Here is a 19,300-nt window from a genome sequence, read left to right as displayed (position 1 = left end):
ACCAATAAAATAATAAAAAATATTGATAACATCATAATCGAATCAATTTAATAAATTAACTCGGTAATTTATTAACTCAAAACTTAACTTGAGTTAATAAAAAAATCATAGTTTTTATATAAAAATAACTTTTTTTAGATTATTTTTTTTTAAAAAACCTAAATTAATTCAAATTAATTTATCCCATTCACGACCTTTATCTTGGTCCTGGTTGACACTTGGGTTGTGTCTTATAGCTATACTTGAAAGAAGGATCCAATTGATGATTCTCTTGGATACAGTCATGTGGGGATCTAATTGAGAAAACATTTATAAGTTGGGGACTAATATTAAATTATTAGGTTACCCAAAACCAGAACAGAAAATAAAACCGAACAGCCCCAAAGCAACCATCAGTTGAAGCCTCTTCTGTTCCCCTCTGCAGTCTGCCCTGCAAGAAAACGATGCTTCTTTCTGATACTTTAACTCCGGCTGGCCATGGTCAACTGGGAAAAATTATATCCCCACTCTCTCTCTCCCCTTCTTTCTCTTCACGTCCCCTGAGATACGCAGTGCTTGGTGCTGGCTTTGCTGGTCTCTCCGTTACCTGGCATTTGCTGAAGGTACAGTGCAGTGCAGCGCAGTACTCTACTTTATCTTTCTCCTCTCGTTTCTTTCTGTAGTATTTTTTGGGTAAAAAGAGTATGTTTACAAGTGCAGAAGAGTCCAAAGGAGAAGGAAATGAGAATAGACATATATGATGAAGTGGGTATAGGAGGAGGTGCTTCTGGTATTTCTGGAGGTCTTCTTCACCCTTATTCTCCTAAAGGTAATGCTTCACTTTTCTCTTTTTTATTCTATAAATAATCATTCTTTTTTTTTTCCTTCTGAATCATCTTTGAGTTTTGATATATCATTTTCATTTAATTTATTTTGTTGTTTGAATTCGAATTGAACTATGGTAATTGGCAGCTAAACTGCTTTGGAGAGGAGCTGAGTGTTGGAAAGAAAGTTTAATGCTTTTAAATGTCGCGGAGGCGGCAGCTACATTATCTGGTGTAGATGATTCTGATGATAGTTTTATTGTTAGGAGAAGGTTTGTTCTCCTTTCTTTTTTTAATGTAAGATGTCAAGAATTTTGAATGTTCTGAGAACTAAATTTTGCGTCTCTATGGCACAACGAAGAGTTATCATAGTTTGACATATGCTAACAAGTGATGTGGATTTACTAGTTTTATAATGCTGTTTGTTCTGAATGATTTTGATTTGTTGATTTTTTATGATTTTTCTTTGAGTTTGGAAGATCATTTTGAATATTCATTTGTAATGTGGATCACCAAGCAAGTTACTTTTCTGAAAAAAGATAATACCGAGTCGGAGATTTTCTCATGTTTTTGCTTTAGAGAGTTGGAAAATTGATTATATTTCTCATTTCTTGGATCTCTGCTTTCAGCTTGTTGGTATTTGTTAGCCAATATGGATCCCCCCCCATTTCTGATGTCTATCTTCCTGCTTCAGGGGCATCTTGAGGCCAGCAGCAAACACCAAGAATTTGATTGTATTGACCGATGTAATTCCTTAAGACCGACCTCTTTATTAGAGCTTCAGTGGATTCTATCATGAACTATCTATGTGGATATTAGACTGATGTGTGCTGTATTATCTGTGTTCTGCAAGTAGAATGCCCAGAATTACGATGCCAGTTGCAGAATTGAGACCATTGATGAGGACACTGCCCAAAAGCTTGTGCCAAAAATACATGTACCTTTTAACTCAGCCTTTTATATGCCTGAAGCTGTAAATGTCCATCCTCTGCGCTATCTTCAGGTCTGAACAACTAATCCATTGTATTACTTGTATTACTCTGAATAGGATTCAAATTCTTGCTTTTTTTAATAATATTTTCTTCTTTCTTCATTTATTTTACTAGGCACTCTTCTTAGCATGTCAGAATGTGGTGAATGAATCATCCACTTCTAACCATGGACAAAAGGAGCTATATTTGCACAAAAAATCAGTTCAAAACCTCCTTGAATTGGAAGGTGATGGCAAGTACTGTAGCTTAGGTCTATTCTATTTAGTATGTATGGGGGTATTTGATACATGCAGACGTTTGGTCTTAGATTTTTTTTTGTTTTGTCCATCTTGGCTGTATTTATTGTGCTATTTGCTTGAATTTGATGCCAAGGAAAAAGTAAAAAAGAATCATGTAAGTTTCTTTATGCTAGCTTTCTGGTGCTCTTTTTTTCCCGAGAATCAGCTTATGATCTAGTTGATAGGGTTTTTGCTGTATTGTCTGAATTGCTTGATTCAGAGCCAAGAGACATCTAAATATATTCACCTGAACTAGTAGTTGATTTGAGAAAATAGGAAACTTCCAGTTTTTGAAATTAATGCCTTCAATATGCTTAAACCTGTTTTCTCGTGCCCTGAAATTATCCAGGATTGAAAGTTATTTCACGTATGTGAAAGTGTATATTTAACACATTCTGCTGCTGTGCGTGATCTTTGGCATGCTTAAGCTTCATTAGTTTCTTCCATGATTACTAATTTGTATTAACATTTATGTAGGCGAATATGATGCAGTGATAATCTGTCTAGGTGCCAAAGCAGACATGCTACCAGAGCTCTCAGGGAGGCTTCCATTGAGGACATGCAGAGGTGTAATTGCCCACCTGCAGTTGCCTGCTAATATAAGGTAAAGCTTGTGTTCTCCCTTGCATTATATCAATCCATAAAGTCTATAAGCAGGGAATCGGTATACCTTATAGGGATGAATTTCATTATTTGTGCAAGGCTGGCTAGCATATGAATGCAGCATGAGCATTCTTATGGGATCAGTAACAAGGTTGTTTTGGTCTGTTATGCTTGAGATTTCTCAATCTCAGGAATGGAATTGGAATTTTAGAGTCCAGATTGTCATGAATAAGTCTGTAATGAGCAAGATTTCCAAATTCCAAGATATTTGAAATTCATAATGGATTCAGTTTGAAACAAGACGGCCTTGTGTTTCATAATGGTTGTATTGAGTATCTTACAGGTTTCCAGGATAGATGTTGCAAGTTAATCCTGAAGTAGTGGTTAATAAGGCAAATGCCCTGAGAGTACAGGGTTGGTTTGGGGTTAAGACTTAAGAGTGGAGTGATGCATTGAATGTAGGATGGGAAGGGAAATTATCACTTTCTGGCAAAACTCATGTAGATCACTGTTTCAGGGAAGAATATCCAGACTATGCCCCTTCAATATTATCAGATGCATGGCTCGCCATCCAGGGAAGCCGAAGTTTATATATGGGCTCAACATGGGAATGGAAATCTAGGAATTCTAATCCAAATGTTTCAGTGGATGAAGCTTCAAAAGCTCTTCAAGAGCTTCTGCCAAAGGTATCTGCCTTTTATCCAGCAATAAAGGATTGGACTTTCACCAAAGCAAACGCAGGTTTAAGAGCAATGCCACCATTAACTGCCCATGGATCACTTCCACTTTTGGGCTGTGTCAATTATTTTGTAGGCGAGAATGTTGCCGGTAAATACTGGTTATTTGGAGGACTTGGTTCAAGAGGTTTGTTGTATCATGCTTGGCTTGGAAATTTGATGGCGCAGGCTGTTATTTCTTGTAATGAACAATTGATCCCGTCTGAACTGACTGCTTGGAAGAACATAAATAGATGATTAGACAGAATTCCCTTGTGTATGAATATGCAATCAAGGTTCTTAATTGATGAACTTTTTAACATAATTATAAGAGCCAGCCCGAGATATGACCCGGCTAGAGGCCCTTAATTGTTGGTTGACAAGGTCAACTCATGAGTCAACAAGTTAGCTCATTTTTTTTGTAAGTACACTGGCCTGCATGTCCTTGGAAATCATGCAATCTATTCTTCATCCACTGCTGGAGGTCAGTTTCCATAGCATCGCTAACTTCACCCAATTGACCCTCTGCATTGCCACTTCAGAGGTATATCCAACCACAGAAATGAAGGGGTAAGAGAGAGATGGCATGTCGCTGCTCATGAAGTTGGTGTTGCAATGGAAAACAGAACCTTCAATTTTCTAGTTCAGAGAAGGCCCCTATTAACTCTCAGAATAGAAGATGCATTAAAGGCTCCAAAGCTGGCAGGGCAGTACATCTTTTAATAACTCCAAAAGCAGACATCATTTTGCATATGCAGTTCTGGAAACACTTACAGAGAAGTTCCTGAAAACTCTTACAGAGAAGTTCCTGAAATACTACAATATGCGAAACATTTGTTCACCCGGATTGAAAATTGACAGGTATATAAACTATACATGAAATGAACAATTCTTCCTAGCTTGACGTCCAAATGTAAACCTGGCCACCACCGGTTGCTCCTGCTAGCATCCCAACCCTGCAAGGATGTGCATGAAATCTGCATGGAATAGCAGTCATGTGGGGACTCTGTAGAGTCCTGATTACTCGTCTTTGAGCTGGAGAAATGATATCAACTCCTCTTTTCATATTGCCAACGTAGACAAACGAATCATCCCAACCCCATGTTGCTCTGCTCAGTCCCAGAAAAAGCAAAACAGAAACTGTTAAGGATATTTACTGTTTTCATAGTAATAAATAACCTTTTGCATTCTCTTTACTTTGAAACAATACTTATTGTTCTCGACTCTATATCCTGCAACTTTAGACTTCGAACTTTACTATCATGTCCAGGAAGATTGGTGATACACTAAGGATGGACCACTTAATTAATTTATTTTTTGAAAAGGAGAATCCTCATTAGGCGTGATGGGAATCATGCTCAAGCTCAGGGGGAAGCTTGAGTTGAAAGTGGTTTAAGAGGTAAATAGATCATAAACCAATCCAGATTAGCACTATAATTTTGGATGGATTGTAGTCAAGGAAATGCAATAAACTTCATGATGCACTACAATGGAACCGGCAGATTCTAATTTAGACAGGACAACCGCAAAAAACAAAGAACAAGCTCTGAATTAATCACGTAGAGATACAAAATTTCTCAGGAAAAAAAAGGAAAAAGAAACTTGTCCAAATTCTGAGCATCATATATCGTTAACAAAAAATCCACTTTTTATTTATTTATTTTTTTAAAAAAGAATAGGATTAAACGAGCACTTGTCAAGTAGGCCAAAACCATACCTGAAACTTGAAATCCATCGACCTGTCTGATTATGATGGTGCACCCTAGAAGCATCCTCGAAATTAACTCCACTTAGTATACCAACTGTGTCATCAAAACTATTGAAAAGAAACCGGGGGAAAAGTCAATATCAATTACATTCAAGTCCCATCATCAGCATTGCACCATATATCAAAAATAATTAGAGACAAAACCAAATGATTACTGCAAGCTACATGCCACATACAACAAAATTTAAGATGACTAATAAATACAATTTTGAAGCATGATATTTAGCATTTCTTATAACTACTTCTCGAAATTAAAGTGGGCAAATGATAAAAGAGAACATTAGGAAGCACCCTGAATTTCTACCACAAAGCAAAAGAGGCAAGACATCCACTTCAGTTGCTATCTGTTTATAATGCATATGTTGAGAAGCTTGATCAGACAGTGATTAGACCAAAGATTGATGTTTCAATTGTATGGATACAGTCTTACAGATATTGGTCAGGTATAAATTATTATTTTTTCCAAGTATGAAATTATATGTTTAATAGAACACTGCGGTATGATAAAGCCAGCCACGTATACATAATGTCCAATAAAATAAATAGATGCGCATACTGAAAAATCAAACACCTGCAAGTGCATAGAGCTGTGTGTACCTTGTGCTTGCAAGTGAGCTTCCAGAGGGTGAGAAGTAAGCAGAATGCACAGCCCTCTCATGATTTACAATCTTTAAACTTTTGGGTTTACCTGCATCCACTTTTCTCAAGTCCCAAAGGCAAACCGTTGCATCTGAGGAACTAGTGGCCATAATGTTAGGGTTTTGTGGATTGAAATCTATGGTGTTGATTCTGTCTTCATGCAGGGTCCATTGGGATGAAACACTTCCTGTCCTATCATCCCAGACACTCAATCCTCCACGACCCTCGCCAAAATATAAGCTCTTCACATCATTTGGATGTTGAGAAAGAGAAAATATAGCATCATCACAGGAGTGTACTAGATCAAATACTTCCTTTTCAGCATCCATTAAACGGAGATATCCATCATAGCAGCTGGTGAAGATCTGCAATTGATTTTAACAAATAAATGAGCCAAAACCTTACGAAACTCAAATGCATACTCGATATTAGTCAAAAAGATTGGCAGGAAATCAATAGCTCTACAGAAATGCGAACAATTCCACTGAATCACATTGCCAGTACTAACATGTATTGTGTATATTGCATTTACTTAACATTCATTTTTGGGTCTAGCTTAATCGATGTCTATCAAATAGAAAAGGTCGAGCAGATCCCTAATTATCTATAAAACTTCTTCAGCAATCTGTAACAAACTGCAAATGTACCGATTATACATCCACGTTTCAAATTTAACAAAGAAATTAAAAGAAACATTACCTTGGATAAACAAGATTGCTGGAACAAAATCCCAGAAATTGGACCAGTATGCGGGCGATACAAAAATATCCCGTCACCTTTCTCCCCTTCACTATCCACATTCCAAAATGCAACATTGCCAAGCTTATTCCCAGCTGCAACTATGTTTACATCGTTCCGCGGAAAAAATCTCACTGTCATTATCCTCCCTGGCATAATCCTTGCAATATTCTCTGGCTCCAAACTCATCGATCCCAAATCAACACAACCCTCAAATTCCCTCTTCTCTATCTTAATCCCACAATTCAAATTATCACTTTCAACCTTCCTCTTAACCGGGCCGCACAAAACCCTATCATGTCCCTCCTCTTTAACAACCTTAAAACAATCAAACTCCTCTTTAACTCCAACACCCAATTTGGGTTTCCTTTCAAAAGACAAAAGTGTGTCTATAAATTCTCTATCAGAACTAGTTCCGTCATAAGCATCCTTCATTTTCAGCGGACCCAGGACACAGGGCGAAGGCTTTTCTCGGTTAATTGAAGTCTGATTAAGAGTTGTTTTATCAGAATTCTCATTAGAATCAGCATCTAAACAATTAGAATCAGGCGGCATTCCTCGTGTACGCAAAGATCGTCTTATAACAATTGGAGTCTCAGCTTTTTTGGGTTTCTTCTCTGGACTAACTTTATATGACTTTGCTGACCCATCTCTGCCATCAAAACACAAAAAAAGACAGACCCATTTCTTAAAACATGAAACCCACATAGTCGTTTCTTGTATTTATCAATAAAACGTGAACAAAACGAGAGACAAGGGGGGATGGAGCTACCTTGAGCGTTTGGTGGCATTAGAAAGAAGAGATGCTTTAGCGTGGAGCTGAAGAGCAGCCAACATTTCATCGTTTCTTCGAATGTTTTCGAGTCTCTTTATCTCGTATTCTGTTAGTTTCTGAGTCGCCATTGATGCCCAGAAAAGAATTTTACAGAGAAAGAGGCAGAGAAGGGTATGTGGTTCTGTGGGTATTTATGTTTATTAGGAAGGGCATTGGTGGATATTGGCGGGAAAATGGATTTTGGCGGGAGATAGACTAATCGGTGCTACGTCGCCTTATGGCCATTATCTCTTGCCGTTTGAAAATGGAAATTTTTATAGAACAAAGAATTTTGCGTGAATTTTATGATGTTTGTATTGGGCTGGGTTTTGAGTATACTTGTCGGTCCCGAACCTAGTTCAGGGTTTGATCTATTTTATCACGATTAGGTTAATTTGTTTTTTTAATAAGTGAGTTCACATAGATTTATTTCATAATAGTGTTATTTTAAATAAAAAAAAGTTAATTTTTTTTTAAAATATTATTTTGAATTAAAAAAAATATTATTTTATAAAAAACCAATTCTAGTTGGATTTTAAATCCAACAAGTAATGGACGCCGCATAAATAAACAGTCTTGAGACTTTTGAGAGGAAACATCGACTTGAGCTTTGCATACAAAATGCCAGAATTTGAACACTTGTGAACAGTTTATAGATTCCATTAATTCTTTTTGATTATGAATGATCAATTTTAATTTTAATTAGAAAGGAAATAATTTTGGTGAACCAAGTTGGTTTGAGACATCCCTAATTATTAAAAAAAAAGAAAAGTGGAATATAAATTTTGCTCAATTTATGGCATGCTCAAAGTGGGAATATCACTGGTATTAACCAGCAAAATGTATGAAATTTCGGAGAAAAGTGTTTTCTTTCCAACCCATAGCAACCTCAAATAGCTCTGTGTACTGTTTTTAAAGAACTGTGAAAGCAAGCAAAAACAATGTGTAAGACCACAAGGACTAACACAAGCATGGCTGAAGGAAACATGGTTGTTAGGGTTTTAAACCCATCATTCTTCTATTAAAACTAGCCGGCCAAAACTTGTAAAGGGAAGGAAAGAAAGAACAGACAGAGATTATATAATGTGATATTATAGCTTAGCCCCTTGAGCTCTTCACTGTATTCTAATCTCCCCTAGAATTCTTCACCATTCTCAGAAAGAGCTACAGCAAATCTCCCTGTGAAGATCCTTCCGATATTTTGAATAAAAAATAAATCAATGGGAACAGAAACAAGCAGCTCTGACATTAATTTCATTGTTTGTTCTCTCTGAACTGTCTCTCTGTCTCATTTGCGCATTCTTGTTTTTACAACTCTTTAACATCTTTAGACCGTGTAGTGTTGTTGGATGGTCTCAATGTCTAGCCCCTTCATCTTCACCACTGAGTCAACATGTCCCTTCAATGTGTGAAGCTCTCTGAGCCTGCAAAATGAACCCCAATTCATAAGCATTGTATCCTCGAAGGAACGAAATTAGTGACAAATGATCATCAGCTAGCTTAAATCCTCGTATTTTCCATGTTGTTATAAGAAGTTTTAAGGTAGGCTGCTATCCTTTTAGAAGTTCAAGTTCTAGTATTCGCAGCTGACAAGAGAAATGACCTTATTGTAGTTTGTGTAGGCTAAGTACTTTACCTTGCTACTTCGGCACGCTTCTTCGCCTGCTCAGCTAGCTCATTCAACTCTCTGTAGGTGGTCTTGTCATTGAACATGGTTTCTGGGGGTTGTAGACCATGAAGAGTACGTTGAGCGGTAGCCCATTGAGCTTCTCTCTCACCCTTTCCATAGTCCTTCTTGGTGGTGAAAGCAGTCTGAATAGATTTTAAGAGGAGCAAACAGGTTATGCAATTACCAAAAAAGGAAAAAGAACTCGAAAGAATGCTGATGTTTTTATTGTTTCAAAACCTTGTTTTGCAGCAGATTATCCCAGGCCTTCCCAGTCAATGCATAGCGAATGATGAACTTGAGGATATCGAGAGGGATGTAGGTGATAATGCTGTAAATCCAGATGATTCCTGCCCATCCCCAACCAACCCCTTGGATTCTTGCAAAGGACCAGTTTGCATATACAGCAATGATAGTTGCCATCTTCAAGGGACAAGCATTGCAAGTTAGTGCAACATACAGCCATCCTTCAACTCGCAAAGAAGATTTTACAGTAGAAAAATAGTAGTTGAGACAAGAAGGGAAAACTAGAGGGAATAGAAGAAATACTGACCAACTGTGCTGCAATGAAGGCACCAACAAGCAAGAGACCAGGGCACTCAACAAAGGACCAGCTCCTTGACCTGGTTACAAAGATGAGTGCCTGACTGATGATGCTCACTTGAAGGTAAAGAGCTGCTGTGAGCTCATCTGGTTTACCTCTGATTGACCTCACACCGAACTTCTCCTGCAGACATTAAAATGTTAAAATTTGTTTTTAACTTACATCTTCGATATGAGGCATTCAGAATGATTGACTTACGGAGAAGAAATCTGTATCATGAACAAGCCAGAAGAACACCACAGTCATGATTGACATATAGGTTCCAAGGACAACGCCTGTGGCAAAGATTTCCTTGAGCTTCCATGAGTCAGGCACGGGAGATGGCTTGACTCTATCTTTGGAGATGGTCATGATGGTTCCGTCATTGAGAATAGCAATGATCAGGACCATGAATGGTGAGAAGTCGAACTTCCATATAAGTGCAACAAGCAAGAATCCCAGCACAATACGGATCGTGATGGAAACAGCATAGATTGTGTAGTTCTTCATCCTCTGGAAGATGGCTCTGCTTGTCAGTACAGCACTGATAATAACACTCAAACCTGGTTCTGTCAACACAATATCCGAGGCACCCCTAGCAGCATCAGTTGCATCTGCCACAGCAATACCAATGTCTGCCTTCTTCAATGCCGGCGCATCATTGACACCATCTCCTGTCATACCACAAATGTGCTTCCTCTCTTGTAGCTTTTTAACAATCTCATACTTGTGTTCTGCATATCAAAGTCTTACATGAGTTAAATATTTAAGTTAGCAGCAATTTTCTGAGAGACTGCTCAAACATTTGTATCAGTAATAGAGGTAAAATGAAAAATTCCATTACCAGGGAAGACCCCGGCAAATCCATCAGCCTTCTCGATGAGCTCATCAACTGGAATGCCAGCAATGCCCTCATCATTGCTGTTACCGAGGAGAGATGATGAAGGATACATATTTGTACCCATCCCAAGCCTGCGGCCAGTCTCTTTGCCAATAGCAAGTTGATCGCCAGTTATCATTTTAACATTGACACCAAGGTCAAGGGCTCGGCGGATAGTCTCAGCACTATCATGCCTTGGAGGGTCGAAAAGAGGCAAGAGACCCACAAACTCCCATGGTCCTCCTTCGCTTTCCTTGTTCTTCTCTGGAATCGTCTATAAACAGGGAAAAGAAAATAAGCATGTCATCAGAAAAAATGATGTTTTAGTTGGTTCGTCTACCTTGCTATATTCCAAGGAATCATACGAAATGAGTAGCAAGTAAATTATTGGATTAGTCTACCTGGCGAGCAACTCCTAGGGAACGAAGGCCACGATCGGCAAAGTTGTCAATGATTTCATGAGCCTTTTTCTCCATCTCGCCTTTGAGTTGGCAGAGGTCGATAATCTGGCATATAAATAGAAAATTAGAACTGGCAAAATAAGGGTTAGTTTTCAGATAAAACATGCAATCAATGCTTACCTGCTCAGGAGCTCCCTTGCTGCTTCTGTACCAGTCACCTTTGCTGTCATAGTAAGTGATTGCAGTGCGCTTTTCCACAGGGTTGAAGGGTAAGAAATGCACTTCGGTGATATCAGCTCTTGCCTTAAATATCACAAGAAAGCAACATAAATTTCCCATTTCAGTGACTCCATGAAATTTATATCGAAAGTGGACTAACAAAAACCTCAAAGTGTTCACAAGAAAAGAGATTATGTTATTGAGCTGTTTACCTCCTTGGGGTCGCCCAACATCCCAACAATTGAAGCGTCAATGGCATCCTGATTCTCAATTCTGGCAGCCCTGGCAGCATGTAATAAAAGGGTATCCCTGTCCATGTCCTTTGCGAACACCTGTAATTACCAATATAGGTAGTGAGTATTGAACCTTAAGACTTACAAAATCATGCAAGACAGTCCTCCTTAAGAATTATATGATTCGGCTTAGCTCACTGACCTCAATAAGGTTCTTGTCAACGGTAAGCTTGTTGAGGGTTAGAGTTCCAGTCTTGTCGCTACATAAGACATCCATTCCAGCCATTTCTTCAATGGCAGTCATTCTCTTGGTGATGGCACCTTGCTGTGATAGACGGTGAGACCCAATAGCCATTGTCACGGACAAGACTGTAGGCATGGCAATTGGGATACCACCAATGAGAAGCACCAAGAGGTTATCGATACCCTCTCTGTACCTCCTCTTCTGGATTGGGTACATCACTATAATTTCAATCAGCATACCGATAGCAATTGAGCAGATACAGAAGTTACCAATAGCTGTCAGCACCTGATAAAGAGTTGTGAAGAATTATATAAGTAATCTATATGAAAAATTAGTACCTTGTGTGATAAAATTAAAAGTAATGGCCAACTCGTCGTATGTATCCTGTGTAACAAAATGAAAGGCGAGCGATACCTTTTGGAAATGACCAACATTATTGGTGTTGTCAACAAGGTGAGCTGCCTTGCCGAAGAAGGTATGAACACCAGTGGCGATGACAACAGCCTCGATTTCACCTTGCTTGCAGGTTGAGCCAGAGAAAATTCCATCTCCAGGATTCTTGGTGACTGGAAGGGATTCACCGGTCAGAGCAGACTGGTCGATCTTGAGCGGATCTCCCTCCATGAGACGAGCATCAGCTGGGATAATATCTCCCAACTTGATGCTGATCAGGTCTCCTGGTACCAGAATTGCTGCATCTTGCTCACTCCATTTTCCATCCCTCAAAACCTGCAAATTTAATTTTATACACAATGAGTTGCACTCTATGCTACATGAGATGCTGATGAAAGAAATAGGCAAGAATTAGGATGGTCTAAAAGTACCTTGGTTTTCGGGGCAAGACCGGCCATCAAAGCAGCAGCGGCATTGCCTGCATTGTTTTCTTCGATGAAGCTGATGGTGGAGTTGATGATAAGCAACACAACGATACCAACAAAGTCTTGCCAATCCGGAGGTTTGCCTCCTCCATTGGCCAAAGCAATGGCCATTATGGCAGCTGCTTCCATGACCCATGATAAAGGATTCCACATGAAACCCAAGAACTTGAGAAATTTGCACTCTTTTTTCTCCTCTAGCTTGTTGGGGCCAAAGATCTTAAGCCTCTCCTCGCCTTGTGCGCTGGTCAACCCTTCCCTTGTACATCTTAGCTGGTCAAATACCTCTTCAACAGGAATTCTCTCCTACATGAACAGAAACACAGAGACACCCACGCATAAACAAAGCATATATGAGAAATTTCTTTCGTTTTCCTTTCATTTTAAAAACATGAAGCATCAAAACAATGTGATCCAGAATGTCCAATCCAAATGAGAGAAAATTAACATGATATATACATATACCGAAGAGAAATGCTTACAAGATCAATATTCTCATTTTTTATCTGTTCCAGCGAGACGTCCCCCATGGTGACGGATGAAAGTGAAGATCAAAAACAAGAAAATCTCAACCTCAAGTTTGTTTCTTGGGGATGCAAAGTCTCCTTCAATAGGCCTAAAAGATACCCTTCATTGGCCTATCAAAGAGACAACAAAGGACAGAGGAGGGAAACAAGAGTTATTTGTTGCTCTTCAGAAGACAGCAAGCAGCAAGCATTTGTTTTGAAAACGTAGTAAAGTTATATAGCCACCTCCTAGCCATGAAAAAGGAGTGAAAGCTCGAGTAATTCGGCCTTCTTTGTGTTTGACTCCGTGGTTTCCATGCCAAAGTTTCCACCTTTTCTGGTGGTAACAACATCACATTAGAATGCTTAAAAACGTTGTTGCTAATATCATCTCTCTAATGTCATGTCAAGATCTTGATAGAAGAAGCTTCAGAGTTTCATGGGACGAATAGGAACCGTCTCATTTGTGATTTAAAGCCCAATAAGGGGAAAATGCATGCATCCATTTAGCTGATTATTAAAAAACTACCAAGCCTAACAATGCATTCTTTCTCTGTAAAAATGGCAGCCATTCAAATTATGGAAAATTATAGCGGTGTTCAAACTTACAGATTTGAAGTGGCTGCTTAGACCTTCAATCGTATATCCGTAATCTAACGGTTCATTTTGGTTTAGTTAATATGAAGATAAAATTATCAGTGTCAATTTTTTTATTTTTTATTTTTGGTATTGCAAGCTCATAATGCATGCTTTATAGAGAATCTGATTATTAAACTATATGCCAACAAAAGACTATCAAATTTTTTTGAGGAAGTCAGAATCCGAAACTTGATTTTACTCGGCCAAACCTAATTAACTCAGTCATGTTTATAATAACCTGATTGATTTAGACAAATCAATCCGTCCCTAACTATATTAGTACCGAGGAAACAAAAAACTGAAACAACATCATTAACCCTAACCCTGTGCTAGCATCATTAGTGAAGCCCGACAACTGTATTGCTAGCATCATAAGATTCCTTGCTACTAATCCTTCATTTACAACGTTAGTGGTTTCCTCTCTTTCTATTTTTTATTTTCTCGGTCTTGGTTGTAATAGCAACTACAGTTTAATTATATTTTATTTAAAAATATATTAAAATAAATTTATTTATTTTTTAAAAATTATTTTTAACATCAACAAACAAACAAACGATATAAAACATTAACAAAAATTAACAAAAAATAATTAAAATTTAAGGGAAGTTATTTACACTTCATTCCCAGGCCATGTTTGTTTCCCGGAATTCATTTTCCGGGAAACCACTTTTCAAACTTTCATGTGTTTGTTTGCTATTAGGAAAGTTGGTCAACGGAAAACACTTTCCGGTCAACGAAAACATTTTTCGATCAACGGAAAACACTTTCCAGTCAAAGAAAATTTTGGTTTGGTTTCTAGGAAAGTATTTTTCCTTTTAGCTGTGTTTGTTTTCCGGAAAGTGGTTTCCGGGAAACCACTTTCTAAATTTTCATGTGTTTGTTTGCCATTGGGAAAGTTGGTCAACGGAAAACACTTTCTAGTCAAAGGAAAAATTGGCTTGGTTTTCAGGAAAGTGTTTTCCTGAAAAATTTGGGCTGAAAACACTTTCCGGAAGTTGTGAAAAATTTAGAAATATCATTATTTGCTGATTATATCAAATTTGATCTTCAAACTTTTGATTGCTATATATAATTTGTTTTGAATATTTATTTTTCAATTTCATCTCTTAAAATTTAATTTTTATATTAATTTTGGTCCTTATTTTTATAATTGCTATTTGCTTTTTCTTTATCATTTTTTTATTGAAATTTTTTATCTATCAAATTTGGCCTTTATTCTTTTGATTTTTACTATTTTATTTGAAATAATTTATGAAATGTTAATTATTATTATTTTAATTTCTTCACCTTTTATTTTTTTTTAATTTTTTAGATTTGATCTCTATTATTTTGATTATTATTTATTTTATTTGAGATAATTTATGAGATTATATTTTTTTCAATTTCATTCTCATTCAACTTTTTAATTTGTGAGATTTGTTTCTTATTATTTTAATAAACTTGAAAAAAAACATTAATAAATTATTTTCCAGCTCATTTTCCATAACATAACCAAACACTAGAAAATGTTTTTCAACTTATTTTCCATTACACTACCAAATATCAAAAAATACTTTTCCGGAATTCACTTTTCAAAAAAAAACTACTTTCCTGCAAACAAACAGGGCCCCAATCTAGCTCTTAAACTTGTTACTTCACCATTACCAGGCCAAGAAGGCGATTGTTTGTCTATCAATCCTGGATGCATGCATTCATTAACAACTCGTAACGAGGCCAATGTAATAGCTTTGATTCAAGTCTATCGACAAAATTACATAAATCCACCATCCCACTTAGAGACCAATAATCCTATTCTTAAGCACGCATTATGATGAACCAAGATCAATTTATAAGTCTCCCTCAAAGCGTGTACGTGGAAGTGTTGGTGCATTTGTTTTTTAAAATATTTTTTATTTAAAAATATATTAAAATAATATTATTTTTTAAAAATTCATTTTTAATATTAAAATATTAAAATAATTTAAAAATACTATAAAAAATTAATTTAAAAACATAAAACATAAAAAATTCAATTTTTTAAAAAAATACTTTTGAAAGTTTCCTGCCACCTGTAAAGGCCGCATCACTAGAACAGGGGCCTCCTGTGCCACATGCTAAGATAAGCAAACCAGGACGACAACATACAGAGAATTAAAATAACGGGGGCTGTTTCCTGTCTGTCCAGTTAATGCTGCGAGTAAAACACACATAAAATAGACAAAATACAAGGTGCACAAGTTAAACATATGACCTTTTCAAACAGCAAGACTTGCATAAGAAAAGAAGAATTTCATTATCTGTACTTTTAACAGCCATCTGTTAATTCCCATCCCAAGTAAAACGCGGATCAAGTATAGAACAAATCATGAAAACACAAGCTCCATCCCAAGTAAAAGAGGCCGTTGCTGAGGTATGGTTCCAAACCCAAAGAAGCGAACCTCCAACATCGCAACAAACAATCAACCCTATACACATCCATATTAACCAGTGATGAAAATGTACAGTAAAATAACGCAAAAGGCAGGCAACAGTAATCACAGATTACAGCTCTTTAGAAGACCGCAAAAGGAACACAATTAAGCATTCGGCCATCCAACTTCCCATCCAAAAGATCACATACCCGAAAGAACATCCAAGGACTCCCTTCTTCTACAAGTCAAACCTTATTTTTCATACTAGAATACAAGTTTGACCGCCAAATCTTGCTCATGCAGTACCCTAACCAAGCTAATTCTCCAATAATGTTAAAGCTGATAATCTTCCATTCATTATTTCTAACCCCGTATAATACTGTACAACTATCATCAGTATCACCTGTTACAACTAATCGCCATGACATCATGATTGTCCTCTTGGATTTCATAAAACTTCGCACTAATTTGTAATTCTATGCAGTCACCTTTAAGCCATTCTTGGCCCCTATTACACGACCTTAAGATTAGATTCTGAATAGAAAAACAGACGTTATAACTTGCTTCTAAGGCAGGAACACAACTGCAGCTCAAACAATTGAATGACTGGGCCAGCTAACTCAGAAGACATTCTGATCTAACACTCCAATTCATCGAAATACATCAATAAAAAACATACACTTTCAACCTCTACCAGTAAGTCACTTTCTAATTCTTTTTCCTACACCAAAAAAGGGACCAAGCCTGAGATAATTTGAGTCATTCTACATGTACTGTGTCCAAATTTCAGTTCAACCTTCACAAAAGATGAAATAAAACATAAGGCAGGAGTTGCAAACAAAACCATAGAGACTAACCAAAATATAGCATAACAAGAATGCTAAACTCTTTCTCTAAATACAAATCAGTCCATGCCCTCAAACAACTCCTGCAACCCCAAGATTACTTCTAAACAATAAAGATGAGAATCATATCTAATTCAACAAATCCTACCCTGGAACAAAGGATACTTGTGACACGCACCATTACCTCATCCAAATACATTAAGAGCTATTCAAAATTCCATATTTTTCTATTAGCAAATAATCTAACCAATTCCTTCCCAAGTGACCCTCTGCCGTACCACCATCTAACCCCTTGCTTCCTTGTTTAAAAGACTTCCCCGGCATATTAACAAAAAAACCTTACTATCTAGCACTAAGGCAGTGAAGCATTTCAAAACAACCAAAACCACTTATTCTAGTCCCCACCAGTAGCTTTAACCATCAAATAAAGTATTTGAAAGCTCACAAACCCAAAACTACTAGTCATCAACACGATCTAAGTCTGCTTGAGATAAACAAATAACAGGATTGGACGAACAGATAACAGAGATTAGGGCAATTACCCCCACAAACAAACCTAAAAACAAAAAAAGGGGGAGCGAAATAAACGTAAAAGAATATCACATTAGCCTGAATCAGTCTAAGCCATTTGTTGAAATATAAAAGCAAGCTCAAAATTAAACAGCAATCCCTTCAGAATCACATCTAAGTAAGACTTGTGAATATTTTCAAGTCTCGCAAAATTAAAAACTAAAAAGCACTTAAACAGCTCAAACTTCAAATCATTTCTTCCAGCTCAAAACCCTAGCTTGGTACGGCGCCAGTGCCTGCGCTTCGCATTGTACCTTCACAACAACAACGACAACAAAAAAATCATCACTTGAGCCAAAATGAGCATAAAAAAGGGTAAAGGAGGATTTAGAACCTGATGGTATTGTCAGTTCTCATGCGGATCCAGTGAGGGATGGGCCTGTTCTGCCTCATCTTCTTCGCCAGCTTCTTCTTGATCCTGAAGGTCTTGTGTGACGGCTACAAAGCAAATATCAAACGTCAGTACCTACGTAAGACACATGTATCGTACACACAGAACATGGAGAGGAGTAGATGGAGGGTACCATTTTCGCGGGTCTGGGGCTTGAAGGCTGGAGACTGAAGCAGCCGATCGCGATAGAAACCCTAGGTTGCCGTGTTTCGAAGTTTTATAGAAATGAGAAGTTAACGGCGTCGTTTATTTGATTAGCATGATGGGCCGGCGTGTGTTGGTGCTGAGTGGTGGGCTAGGAGAGAAAGAAACGACGGCCCGACAGATATGGCCTATGGATATCAGGGTGAGCATAGAAGTTGTTAGGGCCGACACTTATTATTTAAGCCCGGAGTGTTTTGAATAATTAACCGTGTGCTAAATGCAGCTTACAGCAAGGAAGTCGAATCTTCTAAACCTAGTTACAACTCTAAAATTTATAACTTGTGTAGTTTTAAATATGGGTTAAATTAATAGGTTTAATTTTTAATTAATTTAATATTAAAATATATTTTTTTAAAAAAATTAATTTAGAAAAATTATCAAAGTAAAAAAAAAAAAAATGATTAAATTTTATAAGAAAACTAGATTTAAGTATGATGAAATTGTAAGAATAAATAAATAAAAATGATGTCAAACAAAAAAAATAGCAACCAGAAAAATAAAAATTAAATTTAAAATATAATAAATGGAAGGGGTGAAATTACAAAAAAATATCAAAGTAAAAAAAAAGCAATAAAAAAATTATAGATCAAATTTAATAGGAAAAAATAACCTAAAAATGATGAAATTGTATAAATTGTTTTTTTTAAATAATCCTAAATAAAAAAAAATATAAGAAACAAGTTTAAAAGATAAAAAAAATAAATTAAATGAAATTAAAAAATAATTCTAATTTTATAAATTAATCAAGATAAAAATAATAATAAGTTAAGATAAAAAAATCAATGAACTTATCTAAAATTTTAAAGAAGTATTTAAGGTGATACTCTGTTTGTTTTGGGTTTTAAAAAAATTAATTTTTTTAAAATTAATATTTTTTTAATATTTTTAAATTATTTTAATATGCTGAAAAATAATTTTTTAAAAATAAAAAAATATTATTTTAATATATTTTTAAATAAAAATATTTTAACCAAATATTTATGATGGATAGAATGAAGATGCGTTAGGCACACGCTCCAAGTTAATCTTACTTAAAAGGGCAATGTTCGTATACGAGTCATATGTATGGAGTCTCTCTCTTTTAATGCCCCTTTTAAGTGCACTAACCCCATTTTAGGGTCCCCTGGACCAATCATAAGGTTATGGATGCATCACCTGCTCAAAAAGCCCTCGCTTGAGGGTAGCCTTTGACTTCGAAGTTAAGTTATTGTACTTAGTAATCATGAAGAAATTGTTTGAATAAGTTATCCCAGACATTATCGACATAAGCAATCTGAATAATTGAAAAGATATATATTTTTTT

The 19,300-nt window shown here is 36.6% G+C and overlaps 3 protein-coding genes and 1 pseudogene across 5 annotated transcripts; 1 reads left to right on the top strand and 3 right to left on the bottom strand.

The window, feature by feature from the left end:
- Positions 1–385: 385 nt before the first annotated feature.
- Positions 386–3,717, top strand: LOC133673942 (uncharacterized). 3 transcript variants are annotated; one of them, XM_062094882.1, is made up of 8 exons: positions 386–602; positions 700–808; positions 952–1,075; positions 1,498–1,549; positions 1,660–1,806; positions 1,910–2,021; positions 2,551–2,677; positions 3,194–3,717. In XM_062094882.1, the coding sequence occupies exons 1-8, from the start codon at positions 444–446 to the stop codon at positions 3,648–3,650; spliced, it is 1,287 nt and encodes a 428-aa protein (XP_061950866.1). In that variant the 5' UTR covers positions 386–443; the 3' UTR covers positions 3,651–3,717. The 3 variants fall into 3 exon arrangements, with proteins under 3 accessions (XP_061950866.1, XP_061950868.1, XP_061950867.1); XM_062094884.1 differs by having other exon boundaries at positions 3,020–3,336; XM_062094883.1 differs by having other exon boundaries at positions 498–602; positions 695–808.
- A 335-nt stretch (positions 3,718–4,052) lies between these two features.
- On the bottom strand, positions 4,053–7,634 carry LOC133673941 (uncharacterized). The gene is made up of 5 exons (XM_062094881.1): positions 7,310–7,634; positions 6,499–7,189; positions 5,758–6,164; positions 5,110–5,208; positions 4,053–4,501 (listed from the first exon to the last, which is right to left on the bottom strand). Exons 1-5 carry the CDS (start codon positions 7,438–7,440, stop codon positions 4,288–4,290), a joined length of 1,542 nt encoding a protein of 513 aa, XP_061950865.1. The 5' UTR covers positions 7,441–7,634; the 3' UTR covers positions 4,053–4,287.
- Positions 7,635–8,353: 719 nt separating this feature from the next.
- Positions 8,354–12,752, bottom strand: LOC133674951 (ATPase 8, plasma membrane-type-like; annotated as a pseudogene).
- A 4,663-nt stretch (positions 12,753–17,415) lies between these two features.
- LOC133674248 (large ribosomal subunit protein eL39) lies at positions 17,416–18,041 on the bottom strand. Its single transcript, XM_062095278.1, has 3 exons — positions 17,927–18,041; positions 17,737–17,840; positions 17,416–17,656 (listed from the first exon to the last, which is right to left on the bottom strand). The coding sequence occupies exons 1-3, from the start codon at positions 17,927–17,929 to the stop codon at positions 17,608–17,610; spliced, it is 156 nt and encodes a 51-aa protein (XP_061951262.1). The 5' UTR covers positions 17,930–18,041; the 3' UTR covers positions 17,416–17,607.
- Between the last annotated feature and the right edge of the window lie 1,259 nt (positions 18,042–19,300).

The sequence above is a fragment of the Populus nigra genome, chromosome 15 (genome assembly GCF_951802175.1).
Source record: "Populus nigra chromosome 15, ddPopNigr1.1, whole genome shotgun sequence".
Taxonomy (NCBI): domain Eukaryota; kingdom Viridiplantae; phylum Streptophyta; class Magnoliopsida; order Malpighiales; family Salicaceae; genus Populus; species Populus nigra.
This window is presented reverse-complemented; position numbering and strand designations above follow the sequence as displayed.